General features: G+C 51.0%; 1 protein-coding gene across 1 annotated transcript in view; it reads left to right on the top strand.

Annotated features, from left to right (window-relative positions):
* Positions 1 to 24,755, top strand: part of LOC143833821 (uncharacterized) — a 49,714-nt gene that overhangs the window by 9,367 nt on the left and 15,592 nt on the right. The window contains 15 exon segments of the mRNA XM_077330046.1: positions 2,604 to 2,787; positions 2,789 to 2,856; positions 2,859 to 3,082; positions 3,611 to 3,725; positions 4,691 to 4,758; positions 4,965 to 5,091; positions 5,874 to 5,987; positions 6,861 to 8,722; positions 13,221 to 13,368; positions 14,365 to 14,831; positions 15,076 to 15,190; positions 15,921 to 15,991; positions 16,199 to 16,325; positions 18,939 to 19,061; positions 19,437 to 20,597. Of these exon segments, the coding sequence (XP_077186161.1) occupies positions 2,604 to 2,787; positions 2,789 to 2,856; positions 2,859 to 3,082; positions 3,611 to 3,725; positions 4,691 to 4,758; positions 4,965 to 5,091; positions 5,874 to 5,987; positions 6,861 to 8,722; positions 13,221 to 13,368; positions 14,365 to 14,831; positions 15,076 to 15,190; positions 15,921 to 15,991; positions 16,199 to 16,325; positions 18,939 to 19,061; positions 19,437 to 20,597 (4,974 nt within the window).

The following is a 24,755-nucleotide window of genomic DNA, read 5'->3' as shown; positions in this document are numbered from 1 at the left end:
TGGAGTCTAAAAGAAGCTTACAACTGTCTGCCATTCCTCTCCCCACAACAAACTACGAAGTAGGTGAGGCTAAGAAAGCTCTGAGAGAACAGTGACTGACCCATTCACCCAGCTGGCTGCATGTGGAGGAGTGGGGAATCCAACCCAGTTTTCCAGACCAGAGGCTGCTCTTAACCACGACACGCATCCCCCCTTCACTGGCAGTCTTTAGTGACTGGACCAATACTTCTTCTGGGTGCTTGAGGCTGATCCTGCATTGAGCAGGGGACAGGACTAGAAGGCCTGTGTGGCTCCTTCAAAGTCTATGATTCCGTTATTATTTGTATCTGGTAAATTAGACTTCTTTGTAGTACTATGTGAAGGTTTTTTATTAACAGGGCTTCATTTTGAGGTTAGTGAGGCATGCCTTTTTCAGTTCATAATGTTTAAAAATATCTTCCAGATTCTTGAGACTCAAGGAAGCAATTTCTTCTAGGCCAGACTGGCCAAGGATTCTGTTTTGTTTTGCTTTTTTGTTTGTTTGTTTGTTTTTTTGTGGGGTGAGGCATCATCTGGGTATGGAATTAGGGTCACTGTGTGCTGACAGACAGTGGATGAGAGTTAGGCTTGTGAGTGTCCTGCATCCTGCAGGGGGTTGGACTAGATGACCCTGGCAGTCCCTTCCAACTCTATGAATCTGTGATCCTGGGGCCATCCCTGATCTTCATGAATGAACCTGACCCCGTTTCCCCCATGTGGGTCAGTTGAATTCCAGAGCCAGAGTCCTGGGGGCAGCAGCTTTCTTTTCTGCTTTCCCTCTCTTTTTAAATGGGTAGGAGGGACACCTAGACTCTGGCTGACCTCTCTTGACCCTATTTATTTGTGAGGTTTGGGCTCTCAGCCATGACGCTGAAGAAGGAGTTGGGCGATATGCTGGAGGCCTTCTGGGGGATGCCAAACTATATTTTGGAGGGTAATGTTGGTACAGGGCGGGGGTAAGCCGTTCAGTCGTGCTGCCCCCGAGCTGTAAGATGACTCCTGACCTGCTCCTGGCCTCCTGGCCTCTTCCTCCCCTGCTCTTTTGGACTTAACCCCTGCTCCATTCCCTATCTCCACAGCTAACTTGCTCCATCTCCACTTCTTCCTTTCTCTCGCTCTCCACTGTGTCTCCACTACTGTTGACACCCACCCACCCCCTTGTGCTTTCCTCTCCCTTCTTTTATTCTCCCTCGATCTGCCTTGCTCTTCGGCCCCATTAACCTCATCTAAGGTCCTACCAACCCTGCCTGCTGGCTCAGCCTTCTGGGTCCCTGTCGCCATCCTTCATCCCAACCAAGCAGCCAGCCATGAGTGGCGTGTCTGCTGCTGAACCAGACTAGTGGCCCACCGTCGTAAGAGCGGAGATATAAGGCAAAAGCTAATTATGGTAAATTTGTAAACCATGTCACAACATGGATGAGTCCAAGGAAGGGTGCCTGCACTCAAAAGCCTCCTGCCTTGAATAAATCCTTGTTGGTCTTCAAGGTGCTCCAGGACTCTGATTTTATTGTGCTACTTCAGACCCACACGGCGACCCACTGGAATCTGTCACTTGCAGGGGTAGTCAAACTGCGGCCCTCCAGATGTCCATGGACTACAATTCCCAGGAGCCCCCTGCCAGCGAATGCTGGCAGGGGCTCCTGGGAATTGTAGTCCATGGACATCTGGAGGGCCGCAATTTGACTACCCCTGTTTTAGAGTAAGGTGACCAGATTGTCCCACTTTTGGAGGGACCTCTGGGGGCACCTGGCAAATTGTACTTATGTTAAAATTATATATATATATAATAACCCCCAGTGGGGGCCGGGGTCCCGCTTCAGGTCCCGCGGGGGTCGCGGCCCCACGCAGAGCTGCTCCCGAGGAGCCCCCTCGAGCTGCCGGAGAGGGCGGGGCGCGTTTTCCTTTGCCGGCAGCACCGACAGGGTTAAGCCCAGCGAGCCCTTTGCTAGAGAGGCCGGGCGGGGAGGCCCTTTTCCGGGGCGGGGCTTGGCCTCTGGAGGGGGGGAGGGGGAGCCTGGGGAGGCTTCCGGTGGTTCCTTGCTGGTAAGAGGCCAGGAGGGACGGGATCCGGCTCAGCCCGGGTTTCAGGGGGTTCCCAACTCCCGGGTGCGAAATTCCTGGGGATTCCGGGAAAGGCCAGATTTGGGGGAACCCGGCCAGAGAGCCTTTCCTCCCAGGCGGCCGTTTTCTCCAGGGGAGCTGATCTCTGTCTGCGGTCGGTCGGTCGGTCGGTCGCAATTCAGGCCTTACCTGGAGGTGGACTGCCCTCTTGCAGGGGTAGTCAACCTGTGGTCCTCCAGATGTCCATGGACTACAATTCCCATGAGCCCCTGCCAGCGTTTGCTGGCAGGGGCTCATGGGAATTGTAGTCCATGGACATCTGGAGGACCACAGGTTGACTACCCCTGCCCTCTTGGACACCGGATTTGTGCCTCTTTCTAAAATAGCTTGGTATACAAAATAGGAAAGTGACTTTAGGCCTTGTCTACAAGCCACAAGAAGTACTTTTGTTCTGATCCATCAGGGCAATTCTTGTTGGGTTTCCTTGTGACCTGATGCTGTCTGTTTCTCCTTCCTGCTGAAAGAATCCTCTCTTGACAGCCAAATGAGTCAAGGCATCAATTCGCAACCGGAGGTGACCCAAGGGAAGAGGAAGGAGATGGAAGATCAGGACCCAGAAGGACTTGGAGCTCGCAAGACAGTAAGCAGAGCCCCAGTTCCCACCAAAGCCGGGAGTGGCGGTGAATTCTGGGAAACTTCTGTGCCAGAGAGAGGTCATGGGGATCTCAGAGGCACATTGCCAGCATTTCCGGCAGTTCTGGTACCAGGAGCCTGATGGGTTTGCAATCAGCTCCTTAGACTTTGCAAACGCTGGCTGGAGCTGGAGAAGTGCCCCAAGAAGCAGATGCTGGACCTAGTGATCATGGAGCAGTTCTTGGTGATCCTGCCCCAGGATATGCAGGGCTGGGTCAGAGGATGTGGGCCAGAGAACAGTTCCCAGGTGGTGGCCCTGGCCGAAGGTTTCCTCCTGAGCCAGGCAGAAGAGAAGAGGCAGGCAGAGCAGGTGAGGAGGGAGTCTCCTCCAGGGAAGCAACAATATCTGAACTCACTCTAAAGTTTACCTGAGAGATATGTCCATCATCTAAATTGGAGATTTAACATCCTTCAGCAGTCTGTTCTGTTGGAGAATTTCTTATCTCTCCAGAATCTCACCAGGTATGCTAGTGGAAGGGTGCAGTCCCGGAGTGTAGAAGGACCCAGTTCTTGGTCTCTTTTCCAATCCCTCTCTTGCTTAGTGGTTAAGAGCGGGATTACTCTTAGTGGTTAAGAGTAATCTGCCAAGCTGGATTTGCTTCCCCAGTCCTCAACATGCAGCCAACTGGGTGACTTTGAGCTCGTCAGAGTCCTGATAGAGCTGTTCTGACACAGCAATAATATCAGGGCTCTCTCAGCCTCCCCTCCCTCACCGGGTGCCTGTTTTGGAGAGAGGAAGGGAAAGGTGGTTGTAAGCCATTTTGACACTCCTGATGGAGAGAGGCAGTATATGAAAACCAATAATTCTTTTTACCCTTCTCCCTCTCTGCTGTTTCAGATGTGGGCCCCGTCTGTGAAGACAGAAGCCACATTATCTGAGGCAGAAGGAGCTTCCTTGGAGCAAGGCCAGGGGATGCAGGCCCAGGAGGGTGCCCAAGATGCCCTCTCTTGTGGTAAGGACTCCTTTTGCCTGCAGCTGGTTGGGGCACCCAGTGAAAGTGCAGGATAGGGAGTTCAGGTCAGGAAAGGAATTAAATGCCCCTTCAAATTATGCACAGTACTCCGTGTCAACTAACTGTGATTCCTCTCAAAGAGGACAAGAGGGCAGTTCCATTAAATTTAATAATAATGAGCCCCCGGGGAGGGCGGTATATAAATATAATAAATAAATAAATAATAAATATTCCTCTTTTACCTTTTCTCCTAAGGGGATCTGAGGTGGCCCCAAAAAGGAAGGCAGCCAAACCTGGGCAGAGCTATTCAACCTGCTCAATCAAAAGAGCCTCCACCTTCTGGGGGAACAGAGCTCTGAAAACCATTTCCTAGGGGCTAGAAGTCATGGAGAATGGCCTCTGTGCCCATGCTGATAGGTCCATCTGGCAGGCCACTGTGGGAAATAGGATGGCAGACTGTGGCCTGGCCTTCCAGGAGATTTGGGGCATTGAATCATAGAGTTGGAAGGGGCCATACAGGCCATTTAGTCCAACCCCCTGCTCAACGCAGGATCAGCCCAAAGCATCTCACCATAGATTTTCCAGAAGCACTCGAGTGACATCTGAGGCTTGTCATTTCCACACATTCCCACCACCAACCCAGACTCCAGAGCCGAGCCAGGAAGCAAATGAGATTCCCGGGCATTTGGCCTCTCGCCTTTGGGACTCCAGAGTTCTCAGGTCACATTTCCAGTCTCACAGAGGCCTGAAGTATATTTCCACCCATGATAATCTCTGAGGTTCATGGATGCTTCTCTTCTGCCTCTCCCAGGATGTAGTGAAAACTTGTTGAAGAATCTGCTTAGCGTACACAGGGCGAGGGTTCAGACTTCTGAGAAGGGGGTGGCTGAAGCAGGGAAGAAACAAGGGAATGCAATTGGACATCACTACAGACACCCTTCCTTCCTCCTTTCTTTCCCTAACAGGCAGTGGAGAGAAGCTGTTGAGCTGTCTTCTTTTTGGAGGTGTGGAAACGGCTTCACCTACAGCCCAGGTAGGGGAGATGAGGGAGAGACATTCGGGGGGGGGGGGGGGGCTTTTGCTCCTGTAGTTTTTACAAGCTGTCTGGCGAGAGAGGCTGTGAACACCACTTGTTTTACGCACCCCAAGCAATGCAACCTGTCCCGTCCCAGACACCCTTCTAGTGTGTAGTCTCTGCCTTGCTTGCTCTCTGAGGAGGGAACCTGCCTTTTCTTTCAGGTGCCCTTCTCCTTTGAGGAGGTGTCTGTCTCCTTCACTGACGCAGAATGGGCCCTGCTGGATCCGGGCCAGAGAGCTCTCTACAGGGAAGTCATGCTGGAGAACTATGAGAGCGTAAAGTCTCTGGGTAAGGGTCTTTCACAAGTGAAGAGGGACTGAAGCAGAATACAAAATTTTGAGGCCTTTCCAGCTACTCTCCCAGGGGCAGCTGAGGCCAGTGTTGTGGCCGTCACCCAAACCAGAGACTGTGTCCAGGCCGCAGGCAAAGGTGAGCAATAGAGGCCCTCAGAAGGACTCTGGAAGGGGCCAGGTCCCCCGTTCTCTCTTAGCCACCTGTACAACACACCCTTCCTCCCCCTTTGTGGGATTATAAACATCTGCTCCGCCAGGGATCTGGAAATGATCCTGTCCAGAACCTCAGTCTGGGTCCCTCAGCAACTCCCAGAACAGTGGAGTTACGAGGAGAGAGTGGAGGCGAGTAATACATTTTAATGATAATAATAACAATAAAAATAGAGTGCACAGAAGGACGGCAGACCCTTTGAACCTATCAAGATTTCTGAGGATTGTAAAAACTAGATATCTGCAGCTCCACAACAGAAAAACAAGGAAAGCTATTCCCATATATGAAATACCCGGCATTAGATGGTGCCCCTTCTTGCCTCATAAGTATTCCAACTGTAACCTAAGTTATTCTACATGATAAACTATTCATCGCAATGAAGCAAGAAACTCTCAAATTGCACTATTTAATTTCTATATTATACTTTGACTTGCATTCCGCCACTCATGGCAGAAGCTGTCTCGTGGTGCTTTTACAATGACATGGACCATGAGTCAAAGGAAAGAAGAATTTCTTTCCTTCCCCAAAGAAGAATTGTCACTTTTCTCTTACTCTCTTTGTGGTAGGAGCCCAAAGCATAAGATGGACTTTGGACAACCGCCTTGCATCTGAAGAAGGCCTGGAGAGTTTCTCAGGAGGCTCCCAAGAGCAGATTTCCTTCCCAAATGAGCCAGCAGAGAGTGAGTCTCCTTCCCAGTTATGGCAAGGGAATAGGCAACGAATAGCCATGGGGGGGCGGGGGGGGGTTCTTATTCTCTTCTGAACAACATTTGGTTTGCTACAAGATGGGAGGGAGGGATTCCTTCTGGGGAGTGGGATTTGGAGGGTCACGAGCTCAGCTGCGGCTCCTGAGGGGATGAGATGTCTTTAAATACTAGATATCCTGTGCAAAGTTGGTGTTGGTTAAAAAGAGGCAAACATCCTACAAATTTGTGGATGGACCATCTCTTTGGCTGGCAAATCCAGCCACCCAAAGGATCTTAAAGGGGGAGGATAGCTACCCATGGGGTGATCCCTAAATGAACCTGTAGAACAGAAAGCATCCCTCTGATGCCTTTCTGGATACTCCCAGCAACTGAGGGGGTGCTGAGGCCGTCACCCCAGCTGGACACTGTGTCCTGGCCCCAGGCAAAGGTGGGGAAGGGGCCAGGTCCCCAGTCCTCTTGCCAGCCTTCACCACACACCCTTCCCCCTGCATGGGATCATAAACATCGGCTCTGCTAGCGATCTGGAAACGATCCTGTCAAGGCACCCAGTCTGGGTCCAGCAGGGTCACTGCTATCTGCACCTGCGCAGCAGCCCGTTCAGAGGAAAAGAAGCCTTCTGAGGCATGGCATTCGGAGAGTCCGGAAGTCCTTCTGGGCAAGACCTCTGCTGTGAGTGTTGAGGGGATGAGGAGGAGATATCCTGGGGAAAGGTGCAGCAGTGGTGGTTAAGGAAAACCAACCTGGATGAGGTAAAAGGGCCATCAATCCTTTCCTCCTGCAGTCACTTAGATACCTTGAGACCTTCCCTGCCCTCCCAGGTATTCATGGGATCTCTCTTTATTCCAGCAGAGACTGATCAGAGGAATGAGGAGGGGAGAGAAGTTGATCACCAGTTGCCAGATCAAGTTCAGAAGGAAGACTTGAAAGAAGACATTGAGAATAGAGACAGTCCAAAGAGAAAGAAATGCACTTCTATGGTTGAGAAAAGAGGTAGAAAACAGGGTGTACATTTTCCAAAACAGATGGTCATGAAGGCAAGTACATCCATTCAGTTTGGAAAGCACTTCAGATACAATGCACAGTTCCTTGGGCACCACAGAAGAGGGAAACGGTTTCAATGTTCAGAGTGTGGGAAAAGGTTCCAGTTCATTGGTGCTCTTCAAATGCATCAGAGAAGCCACACAGGGGAGAAGCCTTTTGAATGCTCAGTGTGTGAAAAGAGATTCAGTTATAATGGCCATCTTCAACGGCATGAAAAAACCCACACAGGGGAGAAACCTTTTGAATGCTCAGTGTGTGGAAAGAGATTCAGTTATAATGGTCATCTTCAACGGCATGAAAAAACCCACACAGGGGAGAAGCCTTTTGAATGCTCAGTGTGTGGAAAGAGATTCAGTCAAAGTGGCACTCTTCATAAACATCAGAGAACCCACACAGGGGAGAAACCTTTTGAATGCTTAGTGTGTGGAAAGAGATTCATCCGTGGTGTTACTCTTCAAACCCATCAGAGAATCCACACAGGGGAGAAGCCTTTTGAATGCTCAGAGTGTGGAAAGACATTCAGTTGGAATTGCCATCTTCGACAGCATCAGAGAATCCACACAGGGGAGAAGCCTTTTGAATGCTCAGAGTGTGGAAAGAGATTCAGTTTGAGTAGCAATCTTCGATTGCATCAGAGAATCCACACAGGGGAGAAGCCTTTTGAATGCTCAGTGTGTGGAAAGAGATTCAGTCAAAGTGGCACTCTTCATAAACATCAGAGAACCCACACAGGGGAGAAACCTTTTGAATGCTTAGTGTGTGGAAAGAGATTCATCCGTGGTGTTACTCTTCAAACCCATCAGAGAATCCACACAGGGGAGAAGCCTTTTGAATGCTCAGAGTGTGGAAAGACATTCAGTTGGAATTGCCATCTTCGACAGCATCAGAGAATCCACACAAGGGAGAAGCCTTTTGAATGCTCAGAGTGTGGAAAGAGATTCAGTTTGAGTAGCCATCTTCGACTGCATCAGAGAATCCACACAGGGGAGAAGCCTTTTGAGTGCTCAGTGTGTGCAAAGAGATTCAGTCGTAGTGCCAATCTTCACGGGCATCAAAGATCCCACATAGGGGAGAAACTTTTTCAATGCTTTGAATGCGGAAAGAGATTCAGTCATAGTGTTACTCTTCAAACCCATCAGAGAATCCACACAGGGGAGAAGCCTTTTGAATGCTCAGAGTGTGGAAAGAAATTCAGTCAGAGTGTCCATCTTCAACAGCATAAGAGATCCCACACGGGGGAGAAGCCTTTTGAATGCTCAGAGTGTGGAAAGAGATTCAGTCGGAGTGCCCATCTTCAACGGCATCAGAGATCACATACTGGGGAGAAGCCTTTTGAATGTTTAGAGTGTGGAAAGAGATTCAGTCGGAGTGTCCATCTTCAACAGCATCAGACAATCCACACAGGGGAGAAGCCTTTTGAATGCTTTGAGTGTGGAAAGAGATTCAGTCGGAGTGTCAATCTTCAACGGCATCAGACAATCCACACAGGGGAGAAGCCTTTTGAATGCTTTGAGTGTGGAAAGAGATTCAGTCGGAGTGTCAATCTTCAACAGCATCAGACAATCCACACAGGGGAGAAGCCTTTTGAATGCTTTGTGTGTGGAAAGAGATTCAGTCAAAGTGGCAATCTTCGACAGCATTTAGGAACGCATGCAGGGCATAACAAAGTTTGAATCTAGTGGCAACTTTTCATAGAATCATAGAACCATAGAGTTGGAAGGGACCTCATGGGTTATCTAGTCTAACCCCCTGCATTATGCAGGACACTCACAACCCTATCTCTCATCCACTGTAACCTGACACCCCCTTAAGCCTTCACAGAATCATCTATCAGATGGCTATCCCGGCTCTGTTTAAAAATTTCCAAAATGGAGAGCCCACCACCTCCCAAGGTAGCCTGTCCCGCTGAGAAACCCCTCTAACTGTCAGGAACTTTTTCCTGATGATTAGATGGAATTTCTTTTGAATTAATTTTGTCCCATTGGTTCTGGTGCGTCCCCCCGGTGCAAGAGAGAACAACTCTGCTCCATCCTCTATGTCAGTGGCTGCGGACTGGTGGGGGGGAGGGCGATCCGGCTGCTGCGCACGTGCGGCAGCCCATGCGCAAAGAATTGTGTGCAACATTCTTAAAAGATCCTCTTCCAGCCTCTTGAGTCTCCCGCCTCGAGCCATGACTGATTCTTAGGACTGAACTCGACCCAGTTGCTCCCGGTCATGATGTGGGTCAGTTAAGGACCTAAAAAGGTAAAATAAGGAAAATGAACTTAAGCCTATGTAGGGTAGGACAGTTTTTAAAAGATAGTACTAATATTTATTGATCAAATGAAACACCCAGGGCTTATGGCATCGCCTTAATAAAATCCAGTAGCTCGTTGCACCCACTCGAAAAGTACCTGGCCTGGATCGAGGCCTGGAGTATCCAGAGCCAGGAACCACCAACAAGTACCCGCAGAGTAAAGTGCCCTATGGGGGGCATAAGCAGACAAGCAGACTCAGATAGGCTGGGCCCAAGCCGCGGATGGCCTTACTGGTCAGGATTAGAACCATGAACTTGATCTGGGTCAGAACCGGTAACCAATGTGGCTGCCCCAGTGCTGGCTGGGCGTGCATCCTCAAAGACCAATGAGAGAGGACCTTAGTAGCTGCGTTCTGCACCAGCTGGAGTTTCCGGGTCCAGAACAAGACCAGGCCACTAGAGTGAGTTACAGAAGTCCAGGCTAGAGGTGACCATTGTGTGGATCACTAGCCAGACAGTCCGGGGGCAGGTAGGGGGACAGTAGCCTCGCTTGGCAAAGATGTGTAGACGCCATGCACACTTCCCCTTGTGATCTGTGCCTCCATCATAAGAGGAGCATCCAGGATCACCCCCAAAGAGGAGCATCCAGGATCACCCCCAAATTCCTTGCTGTGGGCGAGATGTTAAGTTGCGCCCCCGCAAAGGTATGGGGCCGCGCTTCCTGTCCCCGCCCCCTTCCTGCTCAGCCACAGTTCTTCCGTCTTTGACGGGTTGAGTTTCAGACGGTTCTGCTTCAACCATCCAGCCATGGCTTCCAAACATCTGGCAAATGTATCGGGGGGGCGGGGTTGGGAGTCTTAGTGGCCAACCATGAGGAGATAGAGCTGGGACTCATCTGCATATTGATGACAACCAAGCCTGTAAGTCCGTACCAGCTGTCCTAGAGGGCTCATGAGGATGTTAAATAATGCTGGGGGATAGTACTGCAACCTGTGGCACCCCACAAGGGCGCTCACAAGGGCAAAATAACGGCTCCCCCCCCTGCCACTGTCTGAGTCCGGTCCTGGAAAAAGGAACACAGCCATTGAAGAGCTGTTCTCCAAACCCCGGCCCTGGCGAGCATTGGGTCAGTAACTCATGGTCAACCTCATTAAATGTGGCCGACAGAGTAACACGAGTACTGCCAACTCGCCCTATCCAGCTAGCGTCAGAGGTCATCCAACAAGGCTACCAACACCGTCTCTACCCTATGGCCCGGACGGAAGCCCAACTGATATGGATCGAGCACCAAAGTTTCCTCCACGTAAGCCAGGATTTGATCCGCCACAGCGACGGGATCGATTGTCCTGTTTATGGTACTTATTGGGGTGTTTCTTGTGGGATGTTCTAGTGAAGTCCTGGTGCTCCTTGTATTCTATCTCTTCACCAATAAAGAGCTGCAACAATTCCAGTTTTTTATTACTTGATGTTTATTACTTTTTAAAAGCCAATTACCTATTTTACTGCAGCCCGGGGGGGGGGATTTTTGAAGCTTGTAGATGTAAATTGTTTCCCATTCACTGTTCCGGTTAATGGACTCAGGTATGCTTGGCTGCCTTTGGTACTAGAATATATGACATTTTATTAAGACAGGGATGTCTCATTGCCCTTGTATACTTTTGTTGTAGTTCTGTTCATGTTATAGGTCCTTTTCGGTCCTGGCCCCAACCTGGTGGAATGAGCTCCCGGAAGAGCTAAGGGCCCTGCCAGAGTTGTCACAGGGCCTGTAAGATGGAGCTCTTCCGCCAGACGTATGATTGAGGCCAGGGCGTGGTCCCGTATTCAGTCTGGGATCCCCGTGTCCATTGTGTCCATCTAGTGTTCTGGTTCCCACTCTCACCAGTAAGATAGCAAGGATTTTGGCCCGGCTGGCTGAGGGGCCAGTTGTTAGTGGTCATTTTCGCCTCTTGTTTTATTTTTTTTTAGTAATGTAACCAGGGTTAATTATGGGGTTTCACTATGTTTTTATCTTTTTATTATGTCAGCCGCCGTGAGCCCAATTGGGAACGTCAGTATATAAATTCAATAAACAAAAAAATGAAGTGCGTCCACTGCAGCATGCTTTGGATGTAGGTTGGCTCTGGATGACATGACCCTCCCTGCACCCTGAAAGAGCTCGCCTTGTCTAGGGCCTGCTTTGGAAACATTATTAGAGGCTCCGAGAGCTTTACCTGGCCTTCTGGTCCACCCCATTGATAAGAGGTCCACACTTTCCCAAGTATATTTTCTTCTGCAAAGGAGCCAACTGGCTGGAACAGTTCTTGTATTGACTGTATTTTCTGTGTGCTGGTTGCATTTGGTGCCTGACCATAGATACATGACTGGTTAGTGGGGGCATTAATATGCATTGAGTTTCTTGAGGCTATGCCTCAATTCAGGAAACCCTTGGGTTTCTAACTAGGTGAATAAACATTAGTACTATATTTTATAATAAATGTAGGCTTATTTCCCTTATTTTGACCTTTTTAAGTTGTTGACTTTTGTTTGGGTCAGGATATTTTCTCCTTTTTGTTTTTTTTTGGGGGGGGGTCAATTTGTTTATTTGTTAAATTTCTAGCCTGCCTTCCTCCTTGGTCTCAAGGTGGGTTACATTTAATATCCTCATAAAACCCCATCCGAAAAACAACACACATATAAAATATTCCAAGCTGTCAAGATCCCTCCTACCGCCTGCAGTCAACTAACAAGGGTATACCCTAGATACTATAGAGGGACTTGAGGGGGGCCCATTGATCTTGCTTACCCAGCCTCAACAATAGGTACTAGAATATATGACATTTTATTAAAACAAGGATGTCTCTTTTTCCTTGTGGTTCAATGCAGCTTGAAGCACTGTTTAAAGACATTTCTTGTCAAAACTTCCAACCTCCTGGTGATCCCTGGCCCCATGGAAGCGCATTTGGCCTCAATCAGGGCCAGAGCTTTCTCCATCCTGGGCCCCACCTGGTGGAAGGAGCTCCCAGAGGAGATCCGGGCCTTGATGGAACTTGAACAGTTCTGAGGGCCTGCAAAAGAAGCTCCTGCGCCAGGCATCTGCTTGAGGTCAATCTGAACGACTGCTTCCCATTGGCCCCCGGGCCTCCCTCCGACGACAATCATGACAGATACGTCCAGTCATCGGGCCTTCAGTACGAGTTGATTAATGTTCTCTACTATTCTACAAATGAGCCTCTTGTGGCACAGAGTGGTAAGGCAGCAGACATGCTGTCTGAAGCTCTGCCCATGAGGCTGGGAGTTCAATCCCAGCAGCCGGCTCAAGGTTGACTCAGCCTTCCGTCCTTCCGAGGTCGGTAAAATGAGTACCCAGCTTGCTGGGGGGTAAACGGTAATGACAGGGGAAGGCACTGGCAAATGATTGGGGAAGGCACTGGTATTGAGTCTGCCATGAAAATGCTGGAGGGCGTCACCCCAAGGGTCAGACATGACTCGGTGCTTGCACAGGGGGGAGACCTTTACCTTTACCATTCTACAATGTTGTTTATAATCACCACATTGTTGTTATTGCTATAAATGAAAAACCAAGTCCAAAACCCGAACTCTCTCACCCCTCCGAAAAGGCCTGTCCCTCCCTCCCTTCCCTTCTGGGGAGGAGCTTCCCCACCTAGGTTTCAATGGGCTGTCCGTCTGAGCACCACCGAGCCACCCCAGCAAAGCTCTAGAGCAGGGGTAGTCAAGCTGTGGTCCTCCAGATGTTCATGGACTACAATTCCCATGAGCCCCTGCCAGCGCTTGCTGGCAGGGGCTCATGGGAATTGTAGTCCGTGAACATCTGGAGGACCACAGCTTGACTACCCCTGCTCTAGACCTCGGGAACCGGCGAGCAGCTGGTTTCGGCCAGGTGGGCCCCTAAAGGCACCCGGAATCCCCCCCCCATCCACCCCACCGCACAGATATTCCGCCCGCCGGGCAGGAGGGGGCCCGAGATCCGCGCTCCGCCGCTGCACAACCGCCCGACTCCCTGGGAGGCCCTTGCGGGGCTGCAGAAGGGGCAGCGCGGGGTCCCCGGGGAGCCTCTCCGTGGGCTGCAGCACCGGGAGGGTTAAGACCACCGAGCCGCTGGCCAGAGCGGCAGAGCGGGCCGGAAGGGGCGGGGCTCCGGAGGGCGGAAAGGGCCGGGGAGGACTTCCGTGTTGCTGCCGCTGCCCGGGGAGGCTCCCTCGGAGGTCAGGCGAGGAAGGAACTCTCAGGCTCTGTAAGACGGGAGGCTCCGCCCACCCACCCCCGGCTTGCCAACTCCCGGGAGAGCAATGGCCGCGCATGTGGGGAGGGGGATTCTGGGGCAGGCGGGGAGACGGGGCGATCTCCCGGCCAAGGGGCTCCCCTCACCCTCCTTCCCTCCCTGACAGCCATTTCCTCCAGGGGAGGCCGGCTGCCATTCCGGGAGAACTGCAGGCCCCGCCTGGGGGTTGACATCCCCGCCTGGGGGTTGGAAGAGTGTGGCTTTGTGGGGCGGGGCGACAATTGCTGCCTATGAAACCGATATCAGGCGGCTGGTCACTTTAACCTGCCAAAATCGAACCAAGCCAAAGGTGGGCCGTTTTTCCATTGGGAGAGAAGGAAGGAATCATCCGCAGCCCCATCCTGAGACCCAGATGCTTCCCCTCGGGTGGGGAGCCGGGGCTGCCAGCTGAAGTCCAAGGCCCACCTAGGAAAGGCAGAGCTAATTGGAAAAACTCTGTTCTCGAGGTGCAGAAAGACTGTCAAGGGCTCCTGTGCTCCGCTGGGGCACCCAGGCCTGCCAGTTATATCAGAAGGATACTCCCCTCTGAGGGGCAGCGGTGGGCAGAGCATGGTGATGTGGCCACTGCCCCTGCCATCAGCCTTCTTCTGCCCACACAGACATGGTCCGGGCTCTTGTCTCCAATAGCTTGGCACGGAATGTAGCCAAATGACATTAAGCCTGGTCTATGAAACACAAGAAGCACTTTTGTTCTGCCCCACTAGGGGCAGGGTTCTTGCTGGGTTTCCCTGTGATGTGACACAGTCTCTGTCTCCTTTCCCCCCAAGGAAGCCTCTCTTCACAGCCACAAGGGTAAAGGCATCTCTTCATGGAGCTGACCAAAGAGAAGAGGAAGGAGATGGAAGAGCAGAAACCAGAAGGACCTGGAACGGGCAAGGCAGCAATCCGGGTCCCCCCTCCCACCCAAGCTGGGAGTGGCATTGAATTTTGGGAAAGTTCTGTGCCAGAGATCCATTATCAGGTCACGGCAATCTCAGATGTAAATTGCCAACATTTTCGGCAGTTCCGCTACCATGAGGCCGATGGGCCCCGAGAGGTTTGCAGCCGGCTCCACAAACTTTGCGAGTCCTGGCTGGAGCCAGAGAGGCACTCCAAGCAGCAGATCCTGGACCGGGTGATCCTGGAGCAGTTCCTGGCCCTCCTGCCCCAGGAGATGCAGGGCTGGGTGAGAGGATGCGGGCCGGAGAGCAGCTCCCAGGCGGTGGCCCTGGCCGAAGGTTTCCTCCTGAGCCAGGCAGAAGAGAAGAGGCAGGCAGAGCAGGTGAGAGGGTTTCTTTCAGGTATCTCCAATTCAGGAAACAATGTCTGGACTTATCCTGAAGTTTCCCTGAGAAATGTTTGTCCATCATCAATGTGGAAGATTTAAGAAATTGCTTCACCAGCTGCTCCTCCAGAAAGCTCTCCAGGTCTACTGTTGGAAGAGTGCAGAGTCTGGGAGTGTGGAAGGACCCATCCCTTGGTCTGTTTTCCAGGCCATCTCTTAATCCTCTCCCTCACTGTTTCAGATGTGGGCCCCATCCATGAAGACAGAAGCCGCACCGTCTGAGACAGAAGGGGCTTCCTTGGAGCAAGGGCAGAGCATGCAGGCCCAGGCGGATGCCCAAGAGGCCCTCTCTTGTGGTAAGGACTCTTTTTGCCTGCATACAATTGGGGTGCCCAGTCCATTCAGAGAATTCAGAGAATGCCACTTTGCATTGCAGAGAGCACTCCGTGTCCACTAAGTGTGGTTCCTCTCAAAGAAGATTAGAGACACACACAGAGGGCAGTTCCTCTCATTAAATAAAATATTTTATCCCAAAGAGGAACTGAAGGTGGCTCAAGACACACCTGGGCAGAAGCCTTCAATCCGCTGAATCAAGGGAGCCCCCACCTAGTGAGGGAGCAGAGCTCTTACAGCCCGTTTCTGGGGCCGAATGATCATGAGAAGAATTGGCTTCTCTGTCTGTGTATGGGGACCCCTGGGTTTTGGGCCTACTTTGATGGTGATGTTCCATGCAACGTCATTTCCACTCATCCACCATCATCCCAGGCCCGAGAGGAGAGCTGGCGGGAGAATGATATTCGCGGGCACTTGGCCTCTGGCTCTTGGAGCTCCAGAGTTCACAGGGCACAGGTTCCGTCTCACAGAAGCCTGGAAGATGTCGGAGGCATCGGTCACCTTTCGGGCTTCTGGAATCTCCTCTTCGGCCTCTCCCAGAATTTAGAGAAAAGAGTGTCAGAATTCTTCTGAGCGGCGCAGGGGGAGGTTTCAAACTCCTAGGAACGGGGTGGGTGAAGCAGGGAACAAACACGGAAATGGAAAAGGAGGTCAAATCAAACCCCCTTCGTTCTTCCCTTCTCTCACTAACAGGCAGGGGAGGGATGCTGTTCAGCCGGCATCTTCATGGGGATGTGGAAACAGCTGCTTCACCTCCTGCCCAGGTAGGCTTCTCAGGGGGGGCTTCTTGTTTCTCAAGGGGGGGGGTCTGGTCCTGCAGTTTCTACAAGGTGTCCACTCAAGGGCGGCTCTGAACACATTTCCTTGCCCTTCCCAAGCGATGGAACCTGGCCCCTCCCAGGAGCCTCCCATCCCTTGTGCAGTCTCTGTCTAGTGTGATCTTTCAGGAAGGAATCTGCCTTTTCTTCCAGGCTCCCGTTTCCTTTGAGGAGGTGGCCGTCTCTTTCACCGAGGCTGAGTGGGCCCTGCTGGGTCCGAGCCAGAGAGCTCTCTTCAGGGAAGTCATGGTGGAGAACTATGGGAGCGTCTCCTCTCTGGGTAAGGATCTTTCACAAGTGCCAAAGGTATGAATGGCTACCTATGGGGTGATCCCTGAAACAACCTGTGGAACAGTAAGACGTCCTTTCGATGCCTTTCTGGCTACTCTCCCGGGGCAACTGAGGCAGCGCTGTGGCCGTCACCCCAACCAGAGATGGTGTCCTGGCCTCAGGCAAAGGGGCCAGGTCTCCAGTTCTCTTGCCAGCCTCCACCACGCTCCCTTCTCCTAGGGTCTCATCACAAGCATCTGCTCTGCCAGAGATCTGGAAGCGACCCCAACGGGATGCCCAGTCTGGGTCCAATTGGGACCCTACGCTTCTGACCTGAGCAGCACCCAGTTCAGTGGATTCTCAAGGAGAGGGCACCCTAATAAAGCCCATCTTTTAAAATATGTCTGTGAAGATTTGTGAAGGATGCATAAACAAGACATCTCTAAGCAGCAGTTTATACAGCTCAGCAACAGCAAAACCAGAAAAGCTGTTCTAACACAGCGGTCCGCAGTCTTCCGGCTGCCACGGACCGCTGTGCCGGAGTGGGGGGAGTGGGCGGCTCGGGGGCCAGCGCACGCGCGGCACCCCCAACGCAAACGTGCATGCGCAGACTTGCCGCACGTGCGTGTTTGCACCCGGCGGGGACGCAAATGGGTGTGCGCGGCTGTCCGCACATGTGCGTTTGCGCCACCGCCATGCCGGCGGCTGCGGCTCCCTCTACGCCCCTCTAGGACGCCAGCAAATCAGCCGCCGAAGTAGCTTCCCGGGCTGCAAGCTAATTGGCCACTTCGGCAGCCGATTTGCTCGCGGCCTGGCGAGCTTCTCGATTTGGGGGGGGGGGGAGAGGGAGCCACGGCCCAGTGCCAAGGCCTTCGCGGCCATATATTGCAACTGGGAAGACTATAGCCTTGACTCGACGCAGTTTAGTTGGGAGGGTGATGTCTCTGCTTTTGAGGATGCTGTCTAGATTTGCCATATTCCTCCCCAGAAGCAAGTGTCTTTTAATTTCTTTGCTGCAGTCCCCATCTGCAGTGATCTTGGAGCCCAGGAAAATAAAATCTGTCACTACCTCCATTTCTTCCCCATCTATTTGCCAGGAATTGAGAAGGCCGGAAGCCATGATCTTGATGTTGAGTTTCAAGCCAACTTTTGCACTCTCCTCCTTCACCTTCATCAAGAGACTCTTTAGTTCCTCTTCGCTTTCTGCCATTAGAGTGATATCATCTGCATATCTGAGGTTGTTGATATCACTCCCTGCAATCTTAATCCCAATTTGTGACTCATTTAACCCCACCTATCTCATGATGTACTCCGCATACAAGTTCAATAGGCAAGGCGACAGTATACAGCCTTCCCGAACTCGTTTCTGAATTTTGAACTAATCAGTGATTCCATTCCTGGTTCTCACTGTTGTTTCTTGACCTGCATATAGGTTTCTCAAGAGACAGATAAGATGCCCTGGTATTCCCATCTCTTTAAGAACTTGCCACAATGAGTTGTGCTCCATCCAATGAAAGGCTTTAGTATAGTCAATGAAGCAGAAGTAGATGTTCTTCTGGAACTCCCTAGCTTTCTCAATGACCCAGCGTATGTTAGCAATTTGATCTCTAGTTCGAAATTCTGCCTGTACTTCTGGAAGTTCTCGGTCCACATATTGAACATAAGACTATTAATCATATCTGAAGCAGAAAAATACAAAGGCAAACTAGTGAGGCAGGAGCATAAAGGTCACATGGCTTCCCTCCGGTCTACACTGACATTTCTGCCACTCTCAGGTCAAAGTGGCCCAACCAGAATTTGAAAAATGACAGAATTTCCCAGATGCAGCCAGCACCCTCCCAGACCCCCTTCCACCTCATTGCACAACTGGATACAGGTTCTCACAATTAATCAATTACCACGATCATGCCTGGCCTGGAGAAAGATGAGAGTTTTAACTGCAGGGAGAGTCAAACCAGGAAGTCAGGCCTGACCAGGCCACTTAATAATCCTTGAGCAGAACTTGGTGTCAGGAATCAAGAAGTTGAAACCCCGCCAACTCACTCCACAGACATCACTCTCGGGCTTAAGTTGAAAGTCTTTATTGGAAAAGTGAGCAAATAGAGACCGAGCATATGCTCGGACAGGAAACCGACAGAGACACCGGGGTGGGGGGTGACAAGGCCTATATACCTGGGCCGAGGGAAAGGGGCAAGACCAGGGACTGGCGTTAGGTGAGAATCGGAGGTTCACACCGGAATGTCAGATGAGAGCACTCTTTGGTATGGACAGGTGCTAGGACAGGTGGCGCATCTGTTGTTTTGGGTATCCAGGGAAGGCAGCCTTGAAGGAAGATAGGGGGCGCCCCAAAAGCAGGGAGCAAAGGGAGGGGCTCGACGGAGATGTCCGAGCCTGCCGGGAGTTCCGGGAACCATTGGGCAAATAAGCACACCCATGTTACGACCGGGACGGGAACCAAAGGTTCACGACACGCGGCTGCTTTGGTTCACAGATGTACCCCCTCCCCCTTTTTCGTGGTTGGGATTGTGGGCTATTATTCTGACCATGGTTCTGTTTGTGCAGAAGAATTTCTTTCCTGCCCCAGGTAGGAACGATCGCTTTTTCTCTTTCTTTCCCTGCAAAGGAGCCAGAAACAGAAGAGAGACTTTGGTGGTGAAAGATAACTGCCAGGCATCTGAAGAGAGGCTGGAGAGTTTCTCAAGAGGATCCGAAGAGGATGTTTCCTTCCCAAATGAGCCAGCAGAGAGTGAGTCTCCTTCCCAGTTATGTCAAGGGAGCAGGCAATGAATATCCACGGGGGATCTCTGATTCCCTTTGGAGCAACATCTGGCTTAGTACAATCAGGAAGCCCCCTCGGGAAAGAAGGAGGGAGGGAAGCCTCTTGTGGAATGGCCTTCGGGGACTCAGGGAGTCCTTCTGGTAAGAGCTCGGCTGTGGCTGTTGAGGGGATGAGGCCTTCTTAAGGAGGAGATGTCCTGGGGAAAGGTCGAACGGTGGTGGTTCAGGTAAGAGAACTTGGATGAGGCAAAAGGGCCATCAATCCTTTCCTCCTGCCGTCATTTAGAGACCTTGAGACCTTCCCTGGCCTCCCAAGGGTTCATGGGATCTCTCTTTATTCCAGCAGAGGCTGATCAGAGGAATGAGGAGGGGAGAGAAGTTGATCACCAGTTGCCAGATCAAGTTCAGAGGGAAGACTTGAAAGAGGACATTGAGAATAGAGACAGTCCAAAGAGAAAGAAATGCACTTGTATGTTTGAGAGGAGAGGTGAAATAGAGGGTAGTGTTCATCTTCCAAAACAGATGGTCATGAAGGAGAAGCCTTTAGAATGCTTAGTGTGTGGAAAGAGATTCAGTCGGACTGGGGATCTCCATAAGCATCAGAGATGCCATACGGGGGAGAAGCCTTTCAAATGCTTAGTGTGTGGAAAGAGATTCAGTCAGAGTAGCTCTCTTCACCAGCATCAGAGATGTCATACAGGGGAGAAACCTTTTGAATGCTCAGTATGTGGAAAAAGATTCAGTCGTAGTGGCACTCTTCAACGGCATCACAGATCCCACACAGGGGAGAAGCCTTTTGAATGCTCAGTATGTGGAAAGAGATTCGGTCAGAGTGCTAATCTTCATAAACATCAGAGATCCCACACACAGGAGAAGCCTTTTGAATGCTCAGAGTGTGGAAAGAGATTCAGTCAGAGTGCTAATCTTCATAAGCACCAGAGATCCCACACATGGGAGAAGCCTTTTGAATGCTCATGGTGTGGAAAGAGATTCAGTCGTAGTGGCAATCTTCAACGGCATCAAAAAACGCACACAGGGGAGAAGCCCTTTGAGTGCTCAGAGTGTGGAATGAGATTCAGTCGTAGTGGTAATCTTCAACGGCATCAAAGAAACCATGCAGGGGAGAAACCTTTTGAATGCTTAGTGTGTGGGAAGAGATTCAGAGATAGTGGCACTCTTCAACAGCATCAGAGATCCCACACAGGGGAAAAGCCTTTTGAATGCTCAGAGTGTGGAAAGAGATTCAGTTCTGGTAGCACTCTTCAACAGCATCAAAGATACCATACAGGGGAGAAGCCTTTTGAATGCCTATGGTGTGGAAAGAGATTCTGTCAGAGTAACTCTCTGCAACGGCATCAGAGATCCCACACGGGGGAGAAGCCTTTTGAATGCTCAGAGTGTGGAAAGAGATTCAGTCAGAGTTGCACTCTTCAACAGCATAAGAGATCCCACACGGGGGAGAAGCCTTTTGAATGCTCAGAGTGTGGAAAGAGATTCAGTCGTAGTGACAATCTTCACGGGCATCAGAGATCCCACATAGGGGAGAAACTTTTTCAATGCTTTGAATGCGGAAACAGATTCAGTCGTAGTGACCATCTCCGACAGCATTTAGGAAACCACGCAGGGCATATCAAAGTTTGAGTCCAGTGGCACCTTTTCAACCAAGAAAGTTTCATTCAAGGTATCAGCTTTTGTGTGTATTTGGCTGAAGAAGTATGCATGTATGCTTATACCTGCATATTTTAACATTCTTACTACACGTATAATTCTCTTGTAGTTATGTTCATGGCAAAGCTCCTAATGAAGTGAATTTTATTTTCCACCAGGCATATGGTAGAGGCCAGGGCGGGAGGTCCCGACACTCGATCTGGGCCCCCTAGGTTGATCTGACCGATATGGTTGCCTCACTCCCATTAGGCCATTAGGCCTTCAGGAGATCAGGAGATCAGTCGCATGGTTGTCCCCCTGTTGAACAAGGGGTATAGATAGTGTTTTTCGCCTGCTGCCTCAATATTGATATTAATTGGTTTTAGTCATTTTATTGAGGGAACTATGGGATTTTATTATAAATTATTATTATTTATTCTGTAAACCGCCGTGAGCCTAAAGGAATGGCAGTATATACATTTAATAAATGAACACATAAATAAATAAAATATTTTGCTTAATAAAGCAGTGTTGCGTTTCGTGTCCAACAAAGATCAGCGTGGCCTGTCTTTTTCGATGGTGTGCAACGTTTTTGAAAGATCCTCTTCCAGCCTCTCGAGTCTCATGTTTCAAGCCATGACTGATTCTTATGAATGAACTCGACCCAGTTTGTCCCCATTCATGATGTGGGTCAGCTAAGGACCTAGAAAGGTCAAACTAAGGGAAATGAACATAAGGACACAGTTTTTAAAAGAGAGTACTAATATTTATTAATGAAATGAAACCTCATCTATTGATCAGGGTCATCCCTCCAAAAACACATATAAACTCACTACTCATCAGTCATTCACCCTAATTCACTAGCCACACACAATCACCCAAGAATTCAAATTCACACCCCAATCTCAAACCCTGATCCCAATCACACATCAAGCAGGAATCAGGGCCAGTATAAGGTCTAGCGAATCAAGAGAAGTGAATCAGGCGCTCACTAAGACCTAGCAGGGCCCAATGAATACCACATAATGGCTCTTATATTTGTAGAGAGCCACAATGGGAGGAGCAGTGTCCGGGTCCTATCCGGGGCCTCCCGGCTGTCCGTACACCCCTCCCACCTCCACGGGCCAATCCAGGCAAGGGCAGCAAAGCTCCCCGTTTCTGTTTTGCTCCATTCAGTCAGTTGATTCAAGGGACCCTTAAGGAATTTTAGCTTCTCCCCCCCCCCAATAGTTCCAGCTTCTGTTGGGAGAAATTAATATCCAGATGAGGCACCTCATCTCCCCAAATCCCACTCTCAGCCCCCAAATCTCCCGGGATCGCCCATCCCCCTCATGGGCCACTCGGGCAAGGCCTGATCTCCATGAGTCCTCCCTCTAAGGCCACAACACTCCTGGAAAAGAGCCGGCCTCCTCTCCTGGCCTTTCACCAAGTGAAAGACAGCCTTGTTTGCCTAGCAACAGCCATGGAGGGCATGTGTGTCTTAAGGGTACAGGTGCACCTTTTATTATTGTCTGTTTTAAAAAGCCAATTGCCCATTTTACTGCACCCCTGGGGGATTTTTCAGGCTTGTGGAAAGATCTGGCTTCCCATTCACTGTTGCAGTCACTGGACTGAGGTATGCTTGCCTTTCCCGTTAGTCAAGCCACAACCCCCACCTCTCTCACCCCTCCAAAGAGGCCAGCTGTTAAAAAGGCCTCCTTCTCGGGGCCAGCTTTAACTCCTCTTTTCTTTCTTTCTTTCTTCTTCTTTCTTTCTTTCTTTCTTTCTTTCTTTCTTTCTTTCTTTCTTTCTTTCTTTCTTTCTTTCTTTCCTGCCTAGCCTTCTGCTGTCTGGCTGACCACCTGGGCACCACCCAGCCACCCCAGCCAAGCTTTCCACCTCGGGAACCAGAAGGCAGCTTTTCTCGGCCGGCCACCTGGAACCTTGTAGCTTGAAGCAATAGGCATGGAGATGGGCCTCGGATCTGCTTCCGTGCATTGTAGCTCGTCAAGGGCTCCGGAGCAGCCAGTGCTGCGGGTCCCGGGGGAGACCCGGAAGGGAAGAGAAGACGGGGGGAGGGGGCCCGGCTGGGTCAAGCGTCAACGCCGCCCTCAGGAGCGAGACCAAAGCAGAGGAGGTCAGCCTGGCCGCCCTTCCCGCTGGAAAGCACAAGAGGCAGCGCGGGGTCCCCGGGGAGCCTCTCCGTGGGCTGCAGCACCGGGAGGGTTAAGACCACCGAGCCGCTGGCCAGAGCGGCAGAGCGGGCCGGAAGGGGCGGGGCTCCGGAGGGCGGAAAGGGCCGAGGAGGACTTCCGTATTGCTGCCGCTGCCCGGGGAGGCTCCCTCGGAGGTCAGGCGAGGAAGGAACTCTCAGGCCCTGCAAAGCGGGAGGCTCCGCCCACCCACCCCCGGCTTGCCAACTCCCGGGAGAGCAATGGCCGCGCATGTGGGGAGGGGAGTCTCCGGGGGGAGCCCAGTCAGAGCGCCCCCCCTCCCTCCCTCCCTCCCTCCCGGGGAGCTGATCTGAAGCCGGCTGCCATTCCGGGAGAACTTCAGGCCCCGCCTGGAGGTTGACATCCCTCCTGGGCGCCCGGCTTGTGCCTCTGCGCGGCTGCAGTGTGGCTCTGTGGGGTGGGGCGACAATTCGAACCTAAGCAACGGATTTTATTTATTTATTTATCATACTTCTATACCGCCCTCCCCGGAGGCTCAGGGCGGTTTACATCATAACAGAGAACAATACATAAAACAGTCTGTAAAACATGTATAACTGATAACTAATAATTGGCGGCTGGTCATTTGCAGAAATGGGCCCTGCAGAAATGGGTGGAAAATACGTGTAGAAATGTGCCAGCTAGATATCGGGGTCAGGAATACACATTCAGAGATGTTCAGCCGTAGTATGGACTGCCTAACTGAGTTCCCCTGCTTGGAAATTATTTTTTGTACCCTGATTTTGACTGAAGAAGTTCTAAAAAAAAAAAATCTTCCATATGCTTGAGACTCAATCCTGGGGCCTTGACTGACCTTCAAGGATGAACCTGATCTAATTTCTGCCTTGTGGCTGAGTTCATTTCATGAGCCAAAATGCTTGGTTACAACTTGGTGGATCTGGGTTCCAACCCATAGTAGGCTTGGAAGCTCTTTGGGGGCCATTTAGCTTGTCACATTTCCCTGTTTTATCTTTATGTTTACTTAGGTGTTATCTTACCTCTATCTTTTTACCCTTGGCTGGCTTTGCTAGCCTCCTGGGGGCAGGGGCTCCCTTTTGTGGTTCTCCCCCCCCCCAGTGAAGTGGGCAGGAGGGAGGCAGAGGAACAGAAATACCCTGGCTGACCTCTCTTGATCCCTATTTATGTTCTGTTTTTATTCCATTTTACATCCTCCTGCCTCTCAAAAGCGGGTGTTTTTGTTTACCTCGTTTTGTTTCTGGCTTGGTTTGTTTCTTGTATCTCCGTTCTCCTGTCTGGTAGCACTGCTTGTTTCTGAGTCATAGCTGCTACCCAAACTGACTTTCTTAGCTTGCGTATTAATCTCTCTGTTTGTTAACATTATCGCTAGGAAAAGAGGATGCCCTGTTGAGGATGGTTCCCACGCCCACCCCCGGGCCTCTTCCAAACGGAACCAACTTGATGACTCTTTAAAATGAAATGCTGGGAATAAGTAGAACTCCAGGCTAACAGGCCCCGCAAGGGAGGTGTAAGGAGTCCGTCTTTGCCTGGTGGGGTTGGGCTTCTTTAAAGAGATGTGCTTGATAGCTGCAGAAATCTCCATATATGTTAATTTCCTAGTGGGAAACCCTCCAAGGCTTGTGGTCTGGGGCTCTCGTTTCTCCCTTCCCCTTTATCCCGTTTCCCTTTCCCAAAAGGCCTCATGCAGCCTCCTTTCCTTCTATTTCCTTCTCTCCTTTCTGGCTGGTCTGGAGCAGCTGGGCGTGGTTGGAGTTCAGGGGCACCTGGAAAACCATCCCAGTCTTATTTTGGGCCTCAGCCTGCCGACTTCGGAAGCTTAAGCTTCTCCCTAGAATAAAACTCAA

The sequence above is a fragment of the Paroedura picta genome, chromosome 3, assembly GCF_049243985.1.
Source record: "Paroedura picta isolate Pp20150507F chromosome 3, Ppicta_v3.0, whole genome shotgun sequence".
Classification (NCBI taxonomy): Eukaryota; Metazoa; Chordata; class Lepidosauria; order Squamata; family Gekkonidae; genus Paroedura; species Paroedura picta.
Note: the sequence above shows the minus strand (reverse complement) of the source record. Positions and strands in the feature narration are given on the sequence as shown.